The sequence below is a fragment of the Eurosta solidaginis genome, chromosome 2 (genome assembly GCF_040869045.1).
Source record: "Eurosta solidaginis isolate ZX-2024a chromosome 2, ASM4086904v1, whole genome shotgun sequence".
Classification (NCBI taxonomy): domain Eukaryota; kingdom Metazoa; phylum Arthropoda; class Insecta; order Diptera; family Tephritidae; genus Eurosta; species Eurosta solidaginis.
The window spans coordinates 255,796,826-255,816,132 of record NC_090320.1 but is presented as its reverse complement, the minus strand read 5'-3'; the positions used below and the strand labels follow the sequence as shown (position 1 = coordinate 255,816,132).

The window sequence follows — 19,307 nt, the reverse complement described above, 5'->3', positions numbered from 1 at the left end:
TTGATGCTGGAGAAAATTATACTAGCTGCAGAACTTAACCGCACTGGAACAATATACTATAAAAGCGTGCAATTACTGGCATATGCTGATGACATTGATATCATCGGCCTAAACACCCGCGCTGTTAGTTCTGCTTACTCCAAGCTGGAAAAAGAAGCGGTAAAGATGGGTTTAATGGTGAATGAGGACAAAACGAAGTACCTGCTGTCATCGAGCAAAGAGTCAGCGCATATGCGCCTTGGCAACCACGCTACTGTTGGCAGCCATAATTTCGAAATAGTAAAAGACTTCGTTTATTTGGAAACCAGCATCAACACTAGCAACAACATCAGCACTGAAATCCAGCGAAGAATCAATCTTGCCAATAAATGCTACTTTGGACTAGGTAGGCAATTGAAAAGTAAAGCCCTCTCTCGGCGAACGAAAATCGTACTCTACAAGTCACTTATCGTACCCGTCCTGCTATATGGGGCAGAAGCATGGACCATGACAACAGCAGATGAAGCGGCTTTCGGAGTGTTCGAGAGAAAAGTTCTTCGAAAGATTTATGGACCTCTACGCGTTGGCGATGGCGAGTACCGAAGAAGATTTAATGATGAGCTGTACGAGCTATACGCAGACATCAACATAGTCCAGCGAATTAAAACGCAGCGGCTGCGCTGGCTAGGCCATGTTATGCGAATGAAAGATGATGCTCCGGCCAAGAAAGTGTTTCTATCGGAACCCGCCTATGGAAGCAGAGGCAGAGGGCGGCCCCCATTCCGTTGGAAGGACCAGGTGGAAAACGATTTAAACTCCCTTTGTGTGACCAATCGGCGCCGGTTGGCGGAGCGAAGGAGCGACTGGCGCGCCTTGTTGGACGGCCATAACCGTTTAGACGGTTAAGCGCCAATTAAGTAAGTAAGTAAGTAAGAAGGTCAAACAATCGTTTATAATTAATCACCTCAAAATAAAATTATAATAAAATTTAAGTTACTAACAGAATAATTTAATTCACAGTAAAAAGCGTGGGGTGCTTGATATTTGATGTTACAATCATTCTATTGGCAACTATCTTAGAGTAAAGATATGAAATGTAGTCAAAGGCACCCCACGCTTTTTAATCTGAATTAAATTATTCTGTTAGTAACTTAAATTTTATTATAATTTTATTTAGAGGCGATTAACTATAAACGATTGTTTGACCTTCTACTACTGTTATATAAACTCTTTTTAATTGAAAATTATTTTCTATTTTTTAGTTCGGTTTGCTACAAAAGCGTGTTTTTTTAGTTTTTTTAAACTATTATTTATTAGTTTTATTTTTATTCGTGTGCACGTAATCTGAGCTAAAGGCAAGAAGACAGATATACTTAAATTAAAAGTCTTCTCACCAAAACTTTCCAAAAAATAGTTGTGATTTTGAAGAAAGCTGCCGTCTACGTTAAACAAAAATTCTAATGTGTATGCCTATTTTAAGAGATAAGCCTGGGTATAGCAAAGAAAAAACGCTAGCATCTAGTACATTGCTAACATAAAATAATAACAACAACTACTTTACGCTACTGATGAATTAAGTAGACAGCTAACCAGTAACTTAGTTTGCAGCCACAAGCAAACAATTCCTCAACAATCAATCGACAAGCGCACATGCATGTTGTTGTTAAAAGTATTTGTTAGAATTCCGTGCTTTTACAAATCACTAATAAATTTAAGTTTCTTTTTGTTATTTCTAAGCCTTTTTCTAGACTATTTTGTGCTTGTTTTGTTTTTATTTAATTTCTTTAATTTTTATTTCTTTCTATCTTTTCCTATCAAGGCGATAACGGGCGCATCGAATATGCGATTACGTCGGGCGATGATAATAATGACTTTGAAATTGCTGCCAACGGTACGATACGTACACGCCGTGAACTTGATCGAGAAACGAAAAGTTCATATAATTTAATTGTAACCGCAAGAGATTGTGCTAAAGAATTTCCAACAACAACAACAACAACAACAGCATTGCAATCAATAATATACAACGAAAGCGCCAATCAGCATCACCAACAGCAGCGACGTCAACGTCAACACCGACAGCAACAATATGTAGAGCAACAACCGCAACAACGTCTATCATCAACAGTGCAGGTAATTTGCATTTTGTAATATGCGACTAGAATAGAAAAATTATGTATTTTGATGGGCTTGGCATTTCCTATAAGACAGATGACTTTTCACATACCCAGCAAACATTCGGATACAGAAAGGAAGCAGAAATGAGTCCTAATTCCTTTTGTTTACACTCATTATGAGCTCGTTTATGAGTCTTAAATTAATGAATTTCCCTTCTTGCGATGATGACCCCATATCGGGTGGCTCATTTCATATACCTTACAAGTCTGAATTGGACTCATATATCACACCTATTCGCCTCATAAATAGATAAATGTCTACACTTATCGGACTCTAAAAAGACTCCGTTTTGACGATTTTCAGAGCAATACATGAGTATTCCAAAGCCTTATATGCCACAGGTAAACTAAGTTTATTTGATGTTAGAATTTTGAATCATTTCCGAACCTGTTTGACAAGCGGATACTTTGGAGGAAGCCTTTAGATAAATTCAGAAATTAATACAGATGCTTTCTTCATAAATAAGGCATTCTGATACCAGTTCAGTCAGCGCTAATTACATACATACATAGAGAATAAGCTGGCATGTCAGATTATAACGTGGAGATCTCAATCACAGAATGTCCAAAACACTAACATCGATAAGATGTAGAAATTTCCGCCGGCAAAAAAAAGAAAGATATCCACGCCAATACAAAAAAGAAACCGGAGGGCAGGTTACAACAAAAGCCATCAGATTTCCAATCGCCGTTGGAAATCAAGTTCATTGCAATTGAATTTTTATTTAAAACTAACTGGTTCCCGCTACTTCGTATGCGAGGAATTCCAAATAACGTTGCTTCATTTTAATTTTTCAGATAAATCTGAGAATTATAAATTATTAATTTGAACATTTCACTGAAAACAACCCAATACAAAAGCATTTCCTCATGCCTTTCGTTTTAGGGTTACCTCTGGCCCACATTTAGGTGAATATTTTTTGAAAAAGTAAGATATTGAAATATAAGATATCATAAGGTAATACCACCGTCAATACCGTTTTTGATACCTATTTTGTGGAGTTACCTCCAGGGGTACCCCTGATCCATTTTTTCGTCTATATACCGGAGAGGGTTTGAGATATCGAAAACGGAGTTACACTATTTTTTAAGCTTTCTTTAGGAACTTTCATTTGATATTCATTTTGTGCAAACACATTCTAGGGTTACACGTATCCATATATGTATTGGGGTCCAGATCCTAGTGAATTAGCGTACTGTGGATGAGTTAGTCTTAACCATGGGAGATTATCGAATTAATTCAAAGCCGTTCTTGAAATATATAGGAGTAAATACTGACGAAAAACTAACTTTTAAGGAGCACTTTAGAGCGTTGGGGGAGAAAGTTTATAGAGTTAGAGGAGCCCTATCGCGAATAATGCCAAACATCGGTGGCCCAGGCGAAGCTACCCGTCAGCTATTATCCAACGTAACCAGCTCTATAATATTATATGCAGCACCAGTATGGCACGGATCCAAAAAGTTCCGCCAAAAAATTATATTGGCAGCTTACCGTAAAACTGCTATATGAATAGCATGTGCTTATCGGACGGTGTCCGACGACGCGATCCATGTTTTATCCAGGAAAATCTCAGTAGATATACCCTGAGGTGAAATGGCCGATTTATATAGCATTGGAATCAGCTGAACATCAGAAGATGCTAAGAAAAGCGCAAGATCACGAACAATAGTTAGTTTGCAAAAACGGTGGGAAGAATCGAGAAGACGCGCTTGACCTTCATGCTAATTCGGAATATAGCGGAATGGTACGAGGTAAACCACGGCGATATAAATTACCACCTCACAAAAATATTGAGCGGAGGCGGCGGCTTCAAGGAATAATTACATAAGCGGGGGATGGAGGAGGATCCTTTCTGTCCATATTTTCCCTCCGAATTGGAAAGCGCAGAACACGTACTGATTCACTGCCCTCGGTTTTACGATGAAAGACTCTCTGTGCACAGAGTTTTTGGAGAGAAGCATTCCATTAGGAATTTAGTTCCCCGAATGTGCAGGCAAATAGGTTCTTGGACTGCTGCGATCAAGATGGCCATTATACTTATAACGCAATTGATGCATGCTGAAAGGGAGCGTAGAGAAATGCGCATGCGAAGTAGTGGCGACTAAATCACCTCCGCCCCCGCCTTATGCCACATGAACAGGATTAACCTTTTTTCATTGGGCCACTTGGGGGTAGTGCGCTACCCCAACGTCCAATAAAAAAATACGCTAGTGACCTAGTGGATTAAAATGTACCCATAAATTTAACTTAGCGGTCCAGTTTCATTACGGCGAAAGTTGCATGACATTTTTCTTTTATACATATGTATCTTCAATGCAGACATCGGTCTGTTAAAATTTTAATATATGTAGAGATGAAATGTCTGAAATGAAAATTTTTGATTATTTCTTCCAAAGCTGCCTAGTTTCATAATTTTCGTTTGCTCATAATTTTATCAAATTTTAGTCAAAAAGGACTCCTGGGATCATATTTTTCACATATTTCGCACTCACATCGGAATCGTATGTTCAGAGAGCTTCGAGTAATGTTTGATCTAGTCATGCTATCCACTTTGCACACATATGTATATGTTTGTATATTTATGTGTATTATATTTTTGTTGACAGGCCTTCCGCAACATTGCTGCGAGTTCTGGCAATGCCGGTGGGCTGCTCCATTTCTGCTAATAAGCTGTTTAATATGTTCTGCTATGCGTTTTTATGTGCAGTTATGGCCGATAGAAAAAAAGCATGTAATATGTAACTAATAGTTTGTGCTAAGACGCACGCACAGGGGTGGTATGTCACTTCATTTTGATGGAAGTCATAAATAAGTACTCTGTTGCCTAAGCTAACTACTGGGAAATCATGGTGAGGGCAAATTTCCCCGCTAGCTCTATTTGCGTGCAGTTTAAGCCAAATTTTTTCTATGGGTTGTTATTCTTATAAAGCTGAAAACATTACAATAAATATCCCAGCCACAAACTCAGGCTAACCCCACGCCATATTCATCTATTTAGAAGACACGATGTTATTCGAGGCATTTTGTGTGAGGAAGTTTGCATGCGGTCGATAAATGTTATCTGGGTGCCAGAGGTTTACTACAAAATAAATCAAATACTATATGGATCTCTCACCCAGTTCGGGATTTGATAATCGTAGGTGGATGCCAATAGGGACATTGAAATATGGCTCATACGAAAAGTTAAGTGGATTGAAGATCCATCAACTCAAATTTTTACTGATACATTATATGATAGCGGAGATCAGTAATGTGAAAGAGAATGTCTTATATCCTGTTACACACGATACAGACACAAAAATTGAGGGTAGGTAGGTAGGTTGAACTGGCCGGTCCATGAGGACCTCACATAGACTGATTGAGTCCGTAGTGTTACCAGAAGTTTGTTTTAACGACCAAACTGAAAAACCCTATCAAAAACCAGGACCTATGTTATAAAATAACTCCGTCCTCTTAGCAAATACTAGAAGCTTCCTAGGACTTAAGCCACTTGCTGCTTCTAGATCTGACAGCTGTATCACTCCTAATAGCTGGAGTCTTAGCCTGGCAAGTGTAGGGCACGAGCACAGAACGTGCTCGATCGTTTCCTCCTCCAACCCGCACTTCCTACACCTGCTATCACTGACCAAGCCTAATTTAAAGGCATGTGACGCCAGAAGGCAGTGTCCAGTCAGAATACCCGTCATGAGTCTACAGTCCTCTCTTTTTAATGATAGAAGCAACTGTGTTAGTCTAAGGTTGTAAGACCTACACATAATCTTCGACACTTTACAGCCCCGCGCTTGAACCCACGCCTTTTCTGCTTGGTCGATCATGTGCACCTCTCGCCTTCGCTTAATCTCGCCCAATCTAATTGGGACGTCTACGGAGCAAGCTTCAAGGGATGCGCCCTTTTTAGCTAATTCGTCCGCTTTTTCATTCCCATCTATTCCCATATGCCCTGGGACCCAATATAGATGTATGCTTCTCCCTGTCCCGATTCTCTCCAGAGACTGCTTACACTCTAACACGCATTTAGATGCTGTGCTATGCGAGATTATTGCCTTAATTGCTGCTTGACTGTCAATATAAAAGTTAACACGGTTGCAGCTTAAGCTATTCTCTTCCAGGATTTCTACTGCTTTGGTTACGGCTAATATTTCCGCTTGGAAAACGCTACAGTAATCCGGCAGCCTGTAGGATCTGCTTAATTCCGGATCAGCGCAGTATACCGCAGACCCTACTCCTTCCACTATTTTGGAACCATCGGTGTACACATGTATCGCCTCGTCCGCCATTTGCGCACCCTTGCGCCAACCGTTCACCTCTATTGTGGCCTTAAGATCTCCCTCAAAGTGCATGTAGGGAATCATGTAGTCTGTTCGTCTTGTGACTGAGGACGCTATACTACTATGGCCATATGGTCGGCGCTCAAGCTGCCCCGAAGCATCGAGCCTGGTTGCGGTCGTTAACGCTTTGTTCTTTGCTACCAGGTCTACAGGTGGAATGTGCACAATGGCATACAGTGCAGCCGTCGGGGTTGTTTTCAGGGCTCCCGTAATGCAAAGCATCGATAGTCTGCATACCCCCTCTAATTTTTTTGAGGTATGTTGTTTTTTGTGTGGCTTTCCACCAAACAAGAACTCCATAGTATAGAATAGGGCTTACAATCGCTGTAAAAACCCAATGAGAAAGAGAGGGCGATAGGCCCCACGTACACCCCAGCATTCTTTTACATGCATAGAGTGCCGTTGAGGCCTTCTTGACCCTCTCCTCCACGTTGAGCTTCCATGACAGCTTACTGTCTAGGATGATTCCTAGATATTTTGTGCAAGGTTTCTCCTGTAAGGTCACCGCTCCTAACTTAGGCCTGGTCCAATTTGGGACCTTGTACCTCTTTGTAAACAAGACCATATCCGTCTTCTCCGCATCGACTTTCAGCCCGACATTAGATGCCCAGGTATGAATATCCCGAAGCGCCCGATCCATCAAAGAACTAATCGTTGGAAGGCATTTTCCACTTATGACAATTGCAACGTCATCTGCGTAAGCCGTAAGTTTTACGGGTCCCTCATCGAATTGCCTGAGCAGTTGGTTGATGACCAGTGTCCACAGCAGAGGTGACAGCACCCCTCCCTGCGGCGTGCCCCTGTTCACTGATTTCGTGGCCTCGTACAATCCCCATTGTGATGTAATCTTCCTGCAATTTAACATGCAGCCGATCCATCTGATTAAGGATGTACTTTAATGTAATTAAGACCATCCATAATCGCCCATTTTGCAACATTATTGAAAGCCCCGGCAATGTCCAAGAAGACTCCTAGAGCATACTCCTTATATTCCAGGGATTTCTCTATGCTTATTACCACCCTATGCAATGCGGTGTCTACCGACTTGCCTTTGGTGTACGCATGCTGTGTTGTGGAGAGCAGCTTTTCATCCACGTTGGACTTTATGTACACATCTATCAGCCTCTCAAAGGTTTTGAGCAGAAATGATGTTAAGCTAATGGGTCTATAGTCTTTGGGATACACGTGACCGATCTTCCCCGCCTTTGGTAGAAAAGCTACACGAGCAGTTCTCCAAGAGTGCGGTACATGATTCAGTCTTATGCACCCATCGAATATTATTTGAAGCCATTCCACGACCGCCCTACTTGAGACTTGTAGCATGGCCGGGAATATACCATCTGGGCCCGGCGATTTAAACTTAGAAAACGTCTTCACTGCCCACTCGATCTTGGTATCGGTCACCAAGCCCGGCACCACTAGCTCCGTGATCGAAGTGTGAGTGATGTCTGCTGGTTCTTCTAAACCGTCTCCCGATGGGAAATGTGTATCGAGAAGCACCTCAAGGGATTCCTCACTATCACGTGACCATTCCCCGTTCTCTTTCTTTATTAGTCCCTGGACTATGTTTCCCTTTGCTAGGACTTTTTTCAACCGTGCTGTTTCACTGGAGCACTCTATGTCCGTACAGAAACTTTTCCATGAGTTTCTCTTCGCCCTGGTAATTTCACGCTTGTAGATCCTCAGTAGATCCCTGTACTCGTCCCGGTCTTTGCGAGTTTAAACATTTCTTTTACCTGTCTTCTTAGAAGACTCAGCTCATTGCTCCACCATGGCGGCTTTGCTTTTCCTCTGAATCTTCTTAGAGGGCAAGCTTTGTTATACGCAGTCATAAGCGTTCTTGTTAGGAATTCATTCGACTCCTCCAGTTCCTCTACATTAGCAACCTCTTTGGGTTGTCCCAGTTTCGTTTCTACATGTTTCTGGAATTTAGTCCAATTCGTTGCCCTAGGGTTTCTAAAGGTTCCTCCCTTCTCTACCCTCTTTAGTGGGATGCGGAAGCTTATATACGCATGGTCGGAGAAGGATGGTCTATCGAGAACCATCCAATCATACCTTGATATATCACGCTCGGAGCTCAATGTAATATCCAGAACATTGCTGGATGTTGGACTAATGTATGTAGGAACATTTCCCCTGTTGGCTATCTGCAAATTGGTTTGCAGGATGTAACAAAATAGAGATTCGCCTCTCTCGTTCGTATCTGCTCCTCCCCACGCATTGTGGTGCGCATTTGCATCTGCGCCTATGACCAACCGCCCTTTGCGCCCTTCCTCCTGTACTAGCCTTTTGCACTCCATCGGTGGAACCTCCGCAGCATGGGCCATGTAGCAGGACGCCAGGATAAATGCCTGCTTATTCTTTTGCTCAACGGCCACCGCTACGAGATCCTCGGTGGTGTAATAAGGCAGCATATATGAATGCAGCTGTTCCCTTACCATTACTACAGCTCGCACCCGTCCTTCCGTTTGTGCGTAGTAAACGCCAAACCCGCGCGCGCTAAGTCCAGAAACCTTTCCTCCCGATGAGAGCCACGGCTCCTGGATCAGCGCCACGTCAAACGAACCCTCCTCAAGGGTTAGGAGGAGTTCGCTCGACGCCACTTTACTGTGTTGGAGTTTTATCTGTAGGACTCGCAGCACCATTGGGCTGTTTGTCCCCCTCCAGCACCTTGACGTCCCCTCGTCTTGACGTCGTCGTCCTCCTCTTGCCCTTTTGGTTTAGAGTATTCGAGGCCCCCTTCAGCCCCTCGTGAATGTTGTGCCGTGTGTTCCTCTGTGCGAGTCACAGCACCATTTAGCGGTTGGTCCTCTTCTAGCACGTTCGTGGTGACGTCGGGGACCTCCACCTGTCTTTTTTCCCTTAAGCTTCTGAGGTCCTTTTCGACTTCGCCCACTTCCAGCGTGTTAGGATTTTTATCCTCGGGACTTCTTTTCCTGAGTCGCATGTAAATTTTGCCAGTGCCAAAGGACATTTTGCCAAGCTGCGTGTACAAAATATCCTCCGCCTGCTTGTTTATTTGGAAGATGTAGAACTGACCATCCTCGGTAGGCCGAGATACAGTAAGTACCTTCCAATCCTGTGTCGGTATGTTCGGATTCTGATTCTGCAGAAGTCGCAGTGTATCCTCCGACTTCATCACGCATGGTATCCATACCTTAACTTTTGGTACCGTGGGGATTTGCGCTTTATCCACCACCTCAAACCGCGCGTTCGTGCCTTGCCTTTGGAGGTTTGGAACGACTTCCTCCAGCCACCGCAAGCTCGCGATTTTGTCGCACGCTATCATCTTCACACCATTATACCATCCCCCCGAATCAAAGGTTGGAAGGGGCTTACTTGGTTGTTCCCGCATCATCTTAAGCATTAAGCTAATAAGCTCCCTTTCCACAGATCTCCACCTTTCAGTAGTCATTTGTCCGAACGGACTGCTACGATCAACCAGCGCCACAGTCAGTGACTGCTTTGCCACATCACTCATCTTCTCGGGAAAAGCAGGAGTCTTAGTGTTATCTCCCTTTGGAACCTCCGAGAACACCGGAGTCTTCGCGTTAACTCCCTTTAGCGCCTCCGAGAAAGCCGGAGTCTTAGCGTTATCTCCCTTTGGCTTATCTCCTACTTCCGTAGTTGGAACTTCCCTCTGACTGGCAGCTTTCGAGGTAGTTGCTACCTCGCTATTGGAACCCATCTGTCTTACAGCTTTGGGCCTACTTGTCTTGTCTATGCGACTGCCCTGCCTCTTGAAAGCAGGCTTGTCGCCTTCTGCCGAACGTTGCCTCTTCATTCTGCCATTCGACGTTTCTTCCTCCTCGTACCGGTTGCAGAACCGAGGGTTTCTCGCAGCAAACCTTTTGAACTGCCTTCGACCTACTTCTACCGCTTCATGGGCCCATTCCAAGCGCTCGATCTCCACTTCTGTTGGGTCGACCACTGCTCCCAAGCGTTGTACAATTCTTAGTGCTGCACGGTACAGCGAGAGAGCTCTTTTACTTTCTCTGCTCCGTACCCTTCTCCACTCTTCTACTCCGTTTTCATTTGTGTGCTTCTCCAACACGGAGTTCATTGAATCAGCACTACTCTCGCTCCCCGAGTCCGACGCATCGCTTAATTCGTATTTGTCGTCCCTGGATTGCGACTCAGTCCTCCTCTTTACATCCTCCTTATTACGTTCAGGTAATGAGTTGTTCATCTTGGTCGTACGACCACCTGCCCGACAAGGCGGGCTCAGCGGTCCAGTATTATATACGGGGAAAGAACCGTCCGCCACAGCAGCGCCCCTTACTGCAGTAAGGCCATAAATACTTCCCGAGATGGCCCGGTATCGGGAAGGCTCCGTTCGAATACAGCCGAATTTATCCCCTGGCTGCAAATCGTACAATAGGCACGGTCCGCATAACACCCTGGATTAGGGGTTGGCAGTTCTTGGTCACCGACATCCCGCCGCCCTCCTATGAGGCGAAACGGCGTAGATGTCAGTCCTAAACAGCTCCGCCTCATAGTCGGGCGCTATGGAGTTCGGATAAGCCCTCACACCAACGACAAGGTGCCTACCCTAGTGAGGGAAAAATTGAGGGTAGGAAGGAGTTTATGAATCCTTTGGCAAACGGGGAGATTAATTGACTTTGTTGAATGAGATTAAACAAAAATAAAAACAAAATAACCAAGCGCGTAGCAATTGAGCCGAAACAAAGAAAGATCAGGATTTGCGCCACCATTTGTAGATACGTCGACGCGAATAAATGGGCCAATGCAGTGGATACTGGTGTATTACATTTCATTCTTCGAAATGACTTGATCAAAATTCAGATCATTTCTGGAAGCTATTTTGTCTCATTAGGTACGTGGCCCCACTCATCACAACTTTGACATAGTTTTTTTTTGGCTGAACGAGATAATAACACCAACAAATGCAAGAATTTTATGATATACACAATAAAAAGTGTTTCATGGCTTTCGACGTACTGTGGACTATAACAGTAAACGATTGATCCTCGAGGTAAAGCAGTGGAATCCTCGTACGGCAGAATAGGCTAGTCGGTCATTTGTTGTCACGTAGAAACGACTTTTAGTAGGCTTCTAGTGGAAATAATCAGACTTGACACAAGTGTTGCAAGGGATGAAAATGAATACGCAGAGTAGCTTCTTAAAGGCATACATGGTGCAATGAATCCGCTTATGACTAATATTTAGATGCTTGCTGTTGGTATGGGAAAATGAAGATGATACAGAACATCGAGCGCTAACAGTGCGGCCAAAAAAAAGAGTTCACGCGTTATCAAAGAGTCGCATAATGGTTGAGGTCGCAGCCACGTGAGCACAGATAGAACACTGGAGGAGGTAAAGGGCCGGCGTTGCTGAATTGGATGTCGAAAATCTCTAAGAGATGGATAAGTATATTACTTTCTTAAGAAAATGAAAATTATTAAAATGATATATTTTTGGTTGAGCTTTCCAAAAGCGCTAAACTATTTCTCTTTTCGAACTAATTTTTGTACTTTAGTATAGATGAAATGCACACTTAAAACATTTAAGTACATTGGAATTAACACTTTTACACAATCTCCTGCAAATACACACATACAGTCGAAATCTATCTACTTATACGCCAATTTAAGTGAATACAGTGCAAAGTTATATTTCTTGAATATGTTTTCATTTTTCCTTTTCTCATTTCTACTCATATATACTTGTTGCTTTTGCAACGGTATCAACTGAAAAATTTAAATAAATTACAGCAATAAAAGAGATAAACTTCAAAATTCTTACAATGTGTACCGGACCAGCGTTGAGCTAGTAGCACCAACAGAACCACAATGAAAAAACGTGGAAAAAATACTCGTATAAGCACGCTCACACTCCAATATATTACAAGCTGAAGACTCTTTTTAAGTCATTCGCATTCACTCCTTTCCTGCAAATAAAACAGTAGACTTAAGAAACAAACTTGCACACAGAACAGCTAAATGCAAATAATGACTTTAATTAACTGATAACTGTGAATGTGTACAAATGTATAAATGTATGTAGTGACTTTTAATGTAGCAGAGGATTACAGCGTTCAGTAGTTACTATAGACGTGCATATTTTTCTGTATGTTGTATGTTTACATATACGCAGTCGAAGGAAGAAAGCTTAACTGCAGAGCAAGGAATGTAAGTTCCAATCACACTGCATGACATTGAGTGTGAGTTGAAAGGCTTTCTTTCTAGACCTTGTGGGGACAATATGACGACAATGCTTTTATTTTTTAGATATGTACTTATCTTTGTATATGTGCGTGGTATTTTAGTGGCTTGTAAAATTTGCATTTCGCTTATCAGTGGACATTTATTATGTTTTCAGATCTTTGAAATAAACCAGCATACATACATCGGAACTAATATGTGCATACATAAAAGCATGACAACTGTAGCTTTGCAAAAGGAGACAAGTTATGAGTATGTGAAAAGAGTGTTAGCAAATAACATAAATAAAATACTTTCTCTCTTATTTGAAGCGAGCACCAGAGGGCATCTCTGGAGCCATATAAGTGTAGAAAAGGTTTGAGCGCTTTGCTGGCAGCGATCAGCAGTACACTTCTTTCTAAGAAGGGCTGCAAAAAGTGCCTAGTGCGGACACAATTAGCAGCAGAGGAAAACAGAACTGAAGCTCTAATTGCCGGCAAAGACACATTACCGCTAAACAGTTGCCATCATCCGGTGGCAAAATCCTGAGCCAGATGAATAATTTTGCATGTAAATGCAACAGCAACGATTTGAGCCAGATAAATCAAGATAGAAGTCTGGTTCAATTTGTGAGCCAGATAATTTGTTAATTACTTCTTTTTATTTTGGCAACGCTGCCTTTAATAAACCTACTTTTTCAAAAATAGATGTCGCTGCTTAACCTTTCGCCGTATGAGTTAAATGAAAAACAGCGGCGGCATCTGCCTATCACATTTCACGTGTGCGAAAATTTCACGACATCTGCTACTCAAGTCTCTCAATGATCCAGATAATTCCCGTGAGAATTGAGCGTGAGTCGGAGCTGTAAAACTCACTGGACGACGGCAAGTATCGTTGATGTTGTTGCTGTGGCAGTGCTTTGCCCCCTCCAATAGGTTCGACCACTCATAAATTGTCAACAATATCCTCTAACCGGAGCCACCAAACAATTTCGTCTCATCAAGTGATAAAATTCAGTTTACTAGTTGACAGAAGAAATGGCAGAGATAAAGTGAAAATGATTATATGCAAGGACCACTGAAGAAACAGCATCATACAAGAAAGACAAAAAGCACCTTAAGGCCGCTATTGCTCGCAGCAAGAAACGTGATGTATGGGAGCAGCTTCGAGAAGCTGTCAACTAAAAACTATTTGGGTTAGGATGCCAAATGGATGCTTTATACAGCTAAATGCATAATATGTTAAAGCTATTCCCCCTACCCCACTAGACCCAAAACTTGCATTAAGAAACTGGAAAAACAATAAATTCTCAAGGACAGGTGTTATTCCAACATCACATATTTAACAAATTGCAGAAATGCACCCACAGGTCATGATGGATACGTATAACGCATGTGTAAAAGAGTGGTTGTTCCCTGAAACATGCGATAGTTGTCAAAGGAAAGTTGAATCGGAGTTCGCCGTCGGCTTACCGACCGTTATGCAGATGTCATGGCTTCAGGCCCGGAAAAGGCACTTTACGCGCATGCGAAGATATCTTCAAAAGCATAAGAATAGCACAGCTACAGCCCTACAGCCCTAAACAACTTCTAGCCATTTATGAGGTGGTTTTTGTGAAACTATGAGGTAGCGTTTAGTCAATCCGGGGTCAAATAAAGATCCCACAAACCCCTATCAAATCAAAACACAGTAATTAAGTGTTACGAACACACACAAACACATGGCTGGAAATTTTAGGACGACAGCAGCTTTCTATATCAAGATGGTGGGGAAGGAAGAAGGTGGTTGCGGGCGCAGAGGAGGGGTCAGCAAAGCGGCTGAACTACCGCGAACCGCCAACCCGTCATAATATCACATATAGAAAATTTACATATCCATAATTCTAGCAAACGGGTATAAAACCCGATCCAAATATAAATTAATGTTTTTATATATTTAACCACAAACATGCACATATGTACATCTATGGTACATTAAGTTTATTATTTCTTTAAATTCCTGCAAGTAGGCGTTACAATGCTTGACTACTCGTTACACCACAGGTTGTCGTCTTTGCAAAGATCTCCATACATTTGGTCAAATGCAATGGCTGACCGACCTCCTGTATAGGATTGTAAGCATACAAATATTTTTGCACATTCTTGGTGTAACCAAGAAAAAATCATGTAAGTGATTATGAAAACCAAGCGTACGGAAGCGCGCCTTTAATAAGTTGAAGTACTGCCATGCATTTTTTAAATTTTGTTTCTCCTTCTTTGCCTTAAAGAGGAAACATATCGACAAAAAAAATTCAAATATTGTATTACATTTTGAATCTTGTTAAATTTTTTGTAGGAAGATACAAATACAGGGCGTTAAATATCAAATAAACCCTATTCCTGGTTGCATCAAGAGAAATCAACCTCGCTGTTGATTCGGGACAGTGTTTTTTCTACTTTGTTTTCCTGAAAAGAGTTTTTAGTCGGTATGTAAAAGAAAAAATTGTCGAGTTTTTTATCTGTTTTCCTACGCATTTAGAGATTTTTTCAGTTGTTCAGCGGGGAGTGTAATCCAATTTCAATAAAACATAAAAAAAACCAACTTTGAAAAAGTAATCAATAATTAGCATTACGCAACAACACAGTTTATTATAGTTAATATGCATACGCAAAATATAAAAAAACATATTGTTATGAATATTAGCAAAACTAAGGAGTGCTGCAATTTCCAGGCCGATGCTAAGCCGTGACGTGAATTCACATCAATAATTCAATCATTATGTATCTACATAAACGAATCAATAATTGCGTCTACACATATGTACACATTCCGACGAGCAAAATTTACATACAAGGCAGCGAGAGATGAGATGTCACATACAGATGAATTTACTTATACGCTTATGTGTGTGCGGGAGACTGTAAACTACAAACTCACATATGTACATCTGAGTAGTATTAATAAACAAGTAGACAATTAATAAACAAGTAGAAACTATATGAGAACTATACACACACGAATATAGTTGGTAAGTTCTGGAAGTGGAAGAGCCTAGAAGTATGCAGCGTAAACTATAAAAGCGGGGCAGGCGAGTAAGAAGGAATTCAGTTTCAGTTGAGCTATCAATCAGTTTGATTAAGCACGCGATCTGGCTGCCAATAGTGGAGTTTCATTTGAGTTATCAATCAGTTTGTTTATTAAGCCAGCGAGTAGCAAAGTATAAGTGTTATTGTGAAGTACTTAATAAAGACCATTTTTCCATCATTCAATATTGGAGTTATTTATTCAACAGTTTAGTGATTCGAACTTAGCAGAGGATTGCAAATAAGAGGATTTGCAAGCAATTTCGTTACAATTGGTGTCAGAAGTGGGATTGTTGAATAAATTCCAGAGGACAACAAGGACATGGCAAAGTTCAGTGAATTGAAGATCCAGCAACTAAAGAAGGAGTTGGAGAGCCGTGGATTAAATACAAGCGGCGTTAAACTTGAACTTCAGGCACGGCTACGAGAGGCAATGGAAGCAGAAGGAATTGATGTGGAAGAGTATGACTTTCATCTTGATGGCGAGGAAATAACAAAAATGGAAGAAACACCGCAGCCAATGGCGAATACAGACCTGAACATGATATTGGCTGCAATATCTGCTCAAACATCGACAATGTCATCACAGATGGGATCTCAAGAGACACGTATAACATCAAAGATTGAAGCACAAGAAACGCGTATGTCAGAAATGTCGACACAGATTACATCGAAGATGGAAGCACAAGAAACGCGTATATCCGAAATGTCGTCGCAAATGTCATCTCAGCTGGAATCGCAGGAGAACCGTATAACAGCGAAGATTGAAGCACAAGAGGCACGGATATCCAAAATGTCGGCTCAAATTTCAGCACAGATATCATCGCAGATCTCTGCTCAACTGGAAGAGCAAGAAGGACGTATTTCCTCGAAGTTGGAGGCGCAAGATACAAAAATTTTACAGTTTGAAGAAAAAATCGAGGCCGAGGTGGATGCTTTGAGAGGACGTATCGAGCAGTTGCAACTAAATCGCACAGCAGTTTCAACTAGTAATCCAAAGGTAAAAACACCATGCTTTGACGGTTCTGTTCCTTTCCAGGTCTTTAAGCTACAGTTTGGGAAGGCCGCAGCAGTGAACCAATGGAATGCTGAAGATAAAGTTGCAGCTCTGTTCGTGGCACTGAAAGGGCCTGCCGCGGAAATCTTACAGACCATCCCAGAGTACGAGCGGAACCACTACGAAACATTGATGAGCGCTTTAGAGAGACGTTACGGAAGCGAGCATAGGAAACAGATATTCCAAATTGAGTTGCAAAACCGCTACCAAAAAGCTAATGAGACATTGCAGGAGTTTGCTTCAGATATTGAAATATTGGCTCATCTTGCAAATGCGGATGCACCCGTGGAATACACTGAAAGGGTAAAGATTCAGAGCTTTATAAATGGCATACGAGATGTGGAAACGAAGCGGGCTACATATGCGAATCCAAAACTAACATTTTCTGAAACAGTATCGCATGCTCTGATTCAGGAAACAGCGTCGCTTCTGTGTAAGCCAGTTTTCAAAGCACGCCGTGTGGAAATAGAAAGGCCAGAGTGGGTAGACGCAATATTGGAGGTGCTGAAAGGATCGTAAAAGCGGAGTGAAAAAGTTATCAAATGCTTCAAATGCGGGAAGTCCGGTCACATTGCACGTCATTGCGATCTTGGTCCTAATAGTTCGAACAATGTGGGTGGCCGTAAACGCAAAGCTGGAGGAGATGAGCAAGAGCGAGTAAGAGATAAAGAACGAAAACTTGCCCCAGCTATTGAATGTCCTGTGATATCTGTGTCGCAAATTGGAAGGAAATCAAGCAGTCTTACCGTCAGAGGGAATGTGGATGGCAAGGAGCGTGTACTGACTGTAGATACGGGCGCATCTCATTCCTTGATTCGATCTGATTTGGTCTACAAGAGAGTAAAGTCATTACCTGGAGCGAGGTTGCGTACGGTCACAGGCGAATATAACCAAGTCCAGGGAGAAGTAATATGTGAAGTCCTAATTGGGAAGGTCATGGTTCTACACAAATTCGTTGTGGCGGAGATCGTTGATGAAGTTATATTGGGAGTGGATTTCTTGGTTGACCATGACATCAAGATCGATATGCAGAGAAGGGTGATGCATTATGAGAACCAAGATGTGCCACTTAACTTCAGTTTGGAAAAAGGGTTGAGCAGTAAGCGAGTGCTGGTGGAGGAGATTCGACAGAGACCACGAAAGTCAAGGAAAGTAGATCGAGCAAAGGTTGATGGATCGAATGTGCCAAATAAAGCGAAATTAAAAGTACCTCCGAAGAAAAGACCGGCATCAACAAACCCTAATGGACGCTCTAAAATGACTGAAAGAATTTTTCAGAAAGAATGCAAGGATGGTTTCAAGCCAGCGCGCACTTTTGTTAGGAAACGTCGGAACGATACTGAGTATGTGAAGCCATTCCGTCAAGAACAAGCTCTACAAAGTAGTTCTTCATTGGCCAAGCAACAGAGTGCGAGAGAACGATCCAGAATAATGAGTAGTAAGATGGAACACAGGTACGACAGGGAAAATAATTCGGAAGGTTTCCGGAATGGAGATTTGGTACTGTTAAACAACCCTCACCGGCGGAAAGGTGTTCCAGCCCAATTTCGGTGCAGTTGGGAAGGCCCGTACAAAGTTGTGAAGAAGATCAGTGATACCATCTACCGCATACAAACCACTGGGAAACCACGGATTAGAAGGGTGGTATATTTGGAGATGCTAGCGGCGTTTAGATTGGGAAATTTGTCTGATCGGGACGACCAGACTTAGGTGGAGGGCAGTGTTACGAATATTAGCAAAACTAAGGAGTGCTGCCATTTCCAGGCCGATGCTAAGCAGTGACGTGAATTCACATCATTAATTCAATCATTATGTATCTACATAAACGAATCAATAATTGCGTCTACACATATGTACACATTCCGACGAGCAAAATGTACATACAAGAATTTACTTATACGCTTATGTGTGTGCGGGAGACTGTAAACTACAAACTCACATATGTACATCTGAGAAGCGCTAAAAAGTAGACAATTGTAAACAAGTAGAAACTATATGAGAACTATACACACACGAATATAGTTGGTAAGTTCTGGAAGTGGAAGAGCCTAGAAGTATGCAGCGTAAACTATAAAAGCGGGGCAGGCGAGTAAGAAGGAATTCAGTTTGATTAAGCACGCGATCTGGCGGCCAATAGTGGAGTTTCATTTGAGTTATCAATCAGTTTGTTTATTAAGCCAGCGAGTAGCAAAGTATAAGTGTTATTGTGAAGTAATTAATAAAGGCCATTTTTCCATCATTCAATATTGGAGTTATTTATTCAACAGTTTAGTGATTCGAACTTAGCAGAGGATTGCAAATAAGAGGATTTGCAAGCAATTTCGTTACAATATTAACACCACATTTTTTGTTTGGTATTTACTAGTGTATGCCATTTGATCATTGCTCTTATGTGGCATTGACCACGGAAAGATCTGACAAGTTCATTTATAATATAAAATCTCTCATTAGAAATCTACCAGCATAAGTAAGTCCACTTATTATATGAATTTTCAAATAAAACGCACATATGAGAAATACAAAAACAAACCTTAAACAA

General features: G+C 41.9%; 1 protein-coding gene across 1 annotated transcript in view; it reads left to right on the top strand.

Annotated features, from left to right (window-relative positions):
• Window positions 1-19,307, top strand: part of LOC137241841 (cadherin-related tumor suppressor-like) — a 178,436-nt gene that overhangs the window by 45,985 nt on the left and 113,144 nt on the right. The window contains exons 5-6 of the mRNA XM_067769222.1: window positions 1,799-1,951; window positions 2,078-2,112. Of these exons, the coding sequence (XP_067625323.1) occupies window positions 1,799-1,951; window positions 2,078-2,112 (188 nt within the window). The remainder of the gene's footprint in view (window positions 1-1,798; window positions 1,952-2,077; window positions 2,113-19,307) is intronic.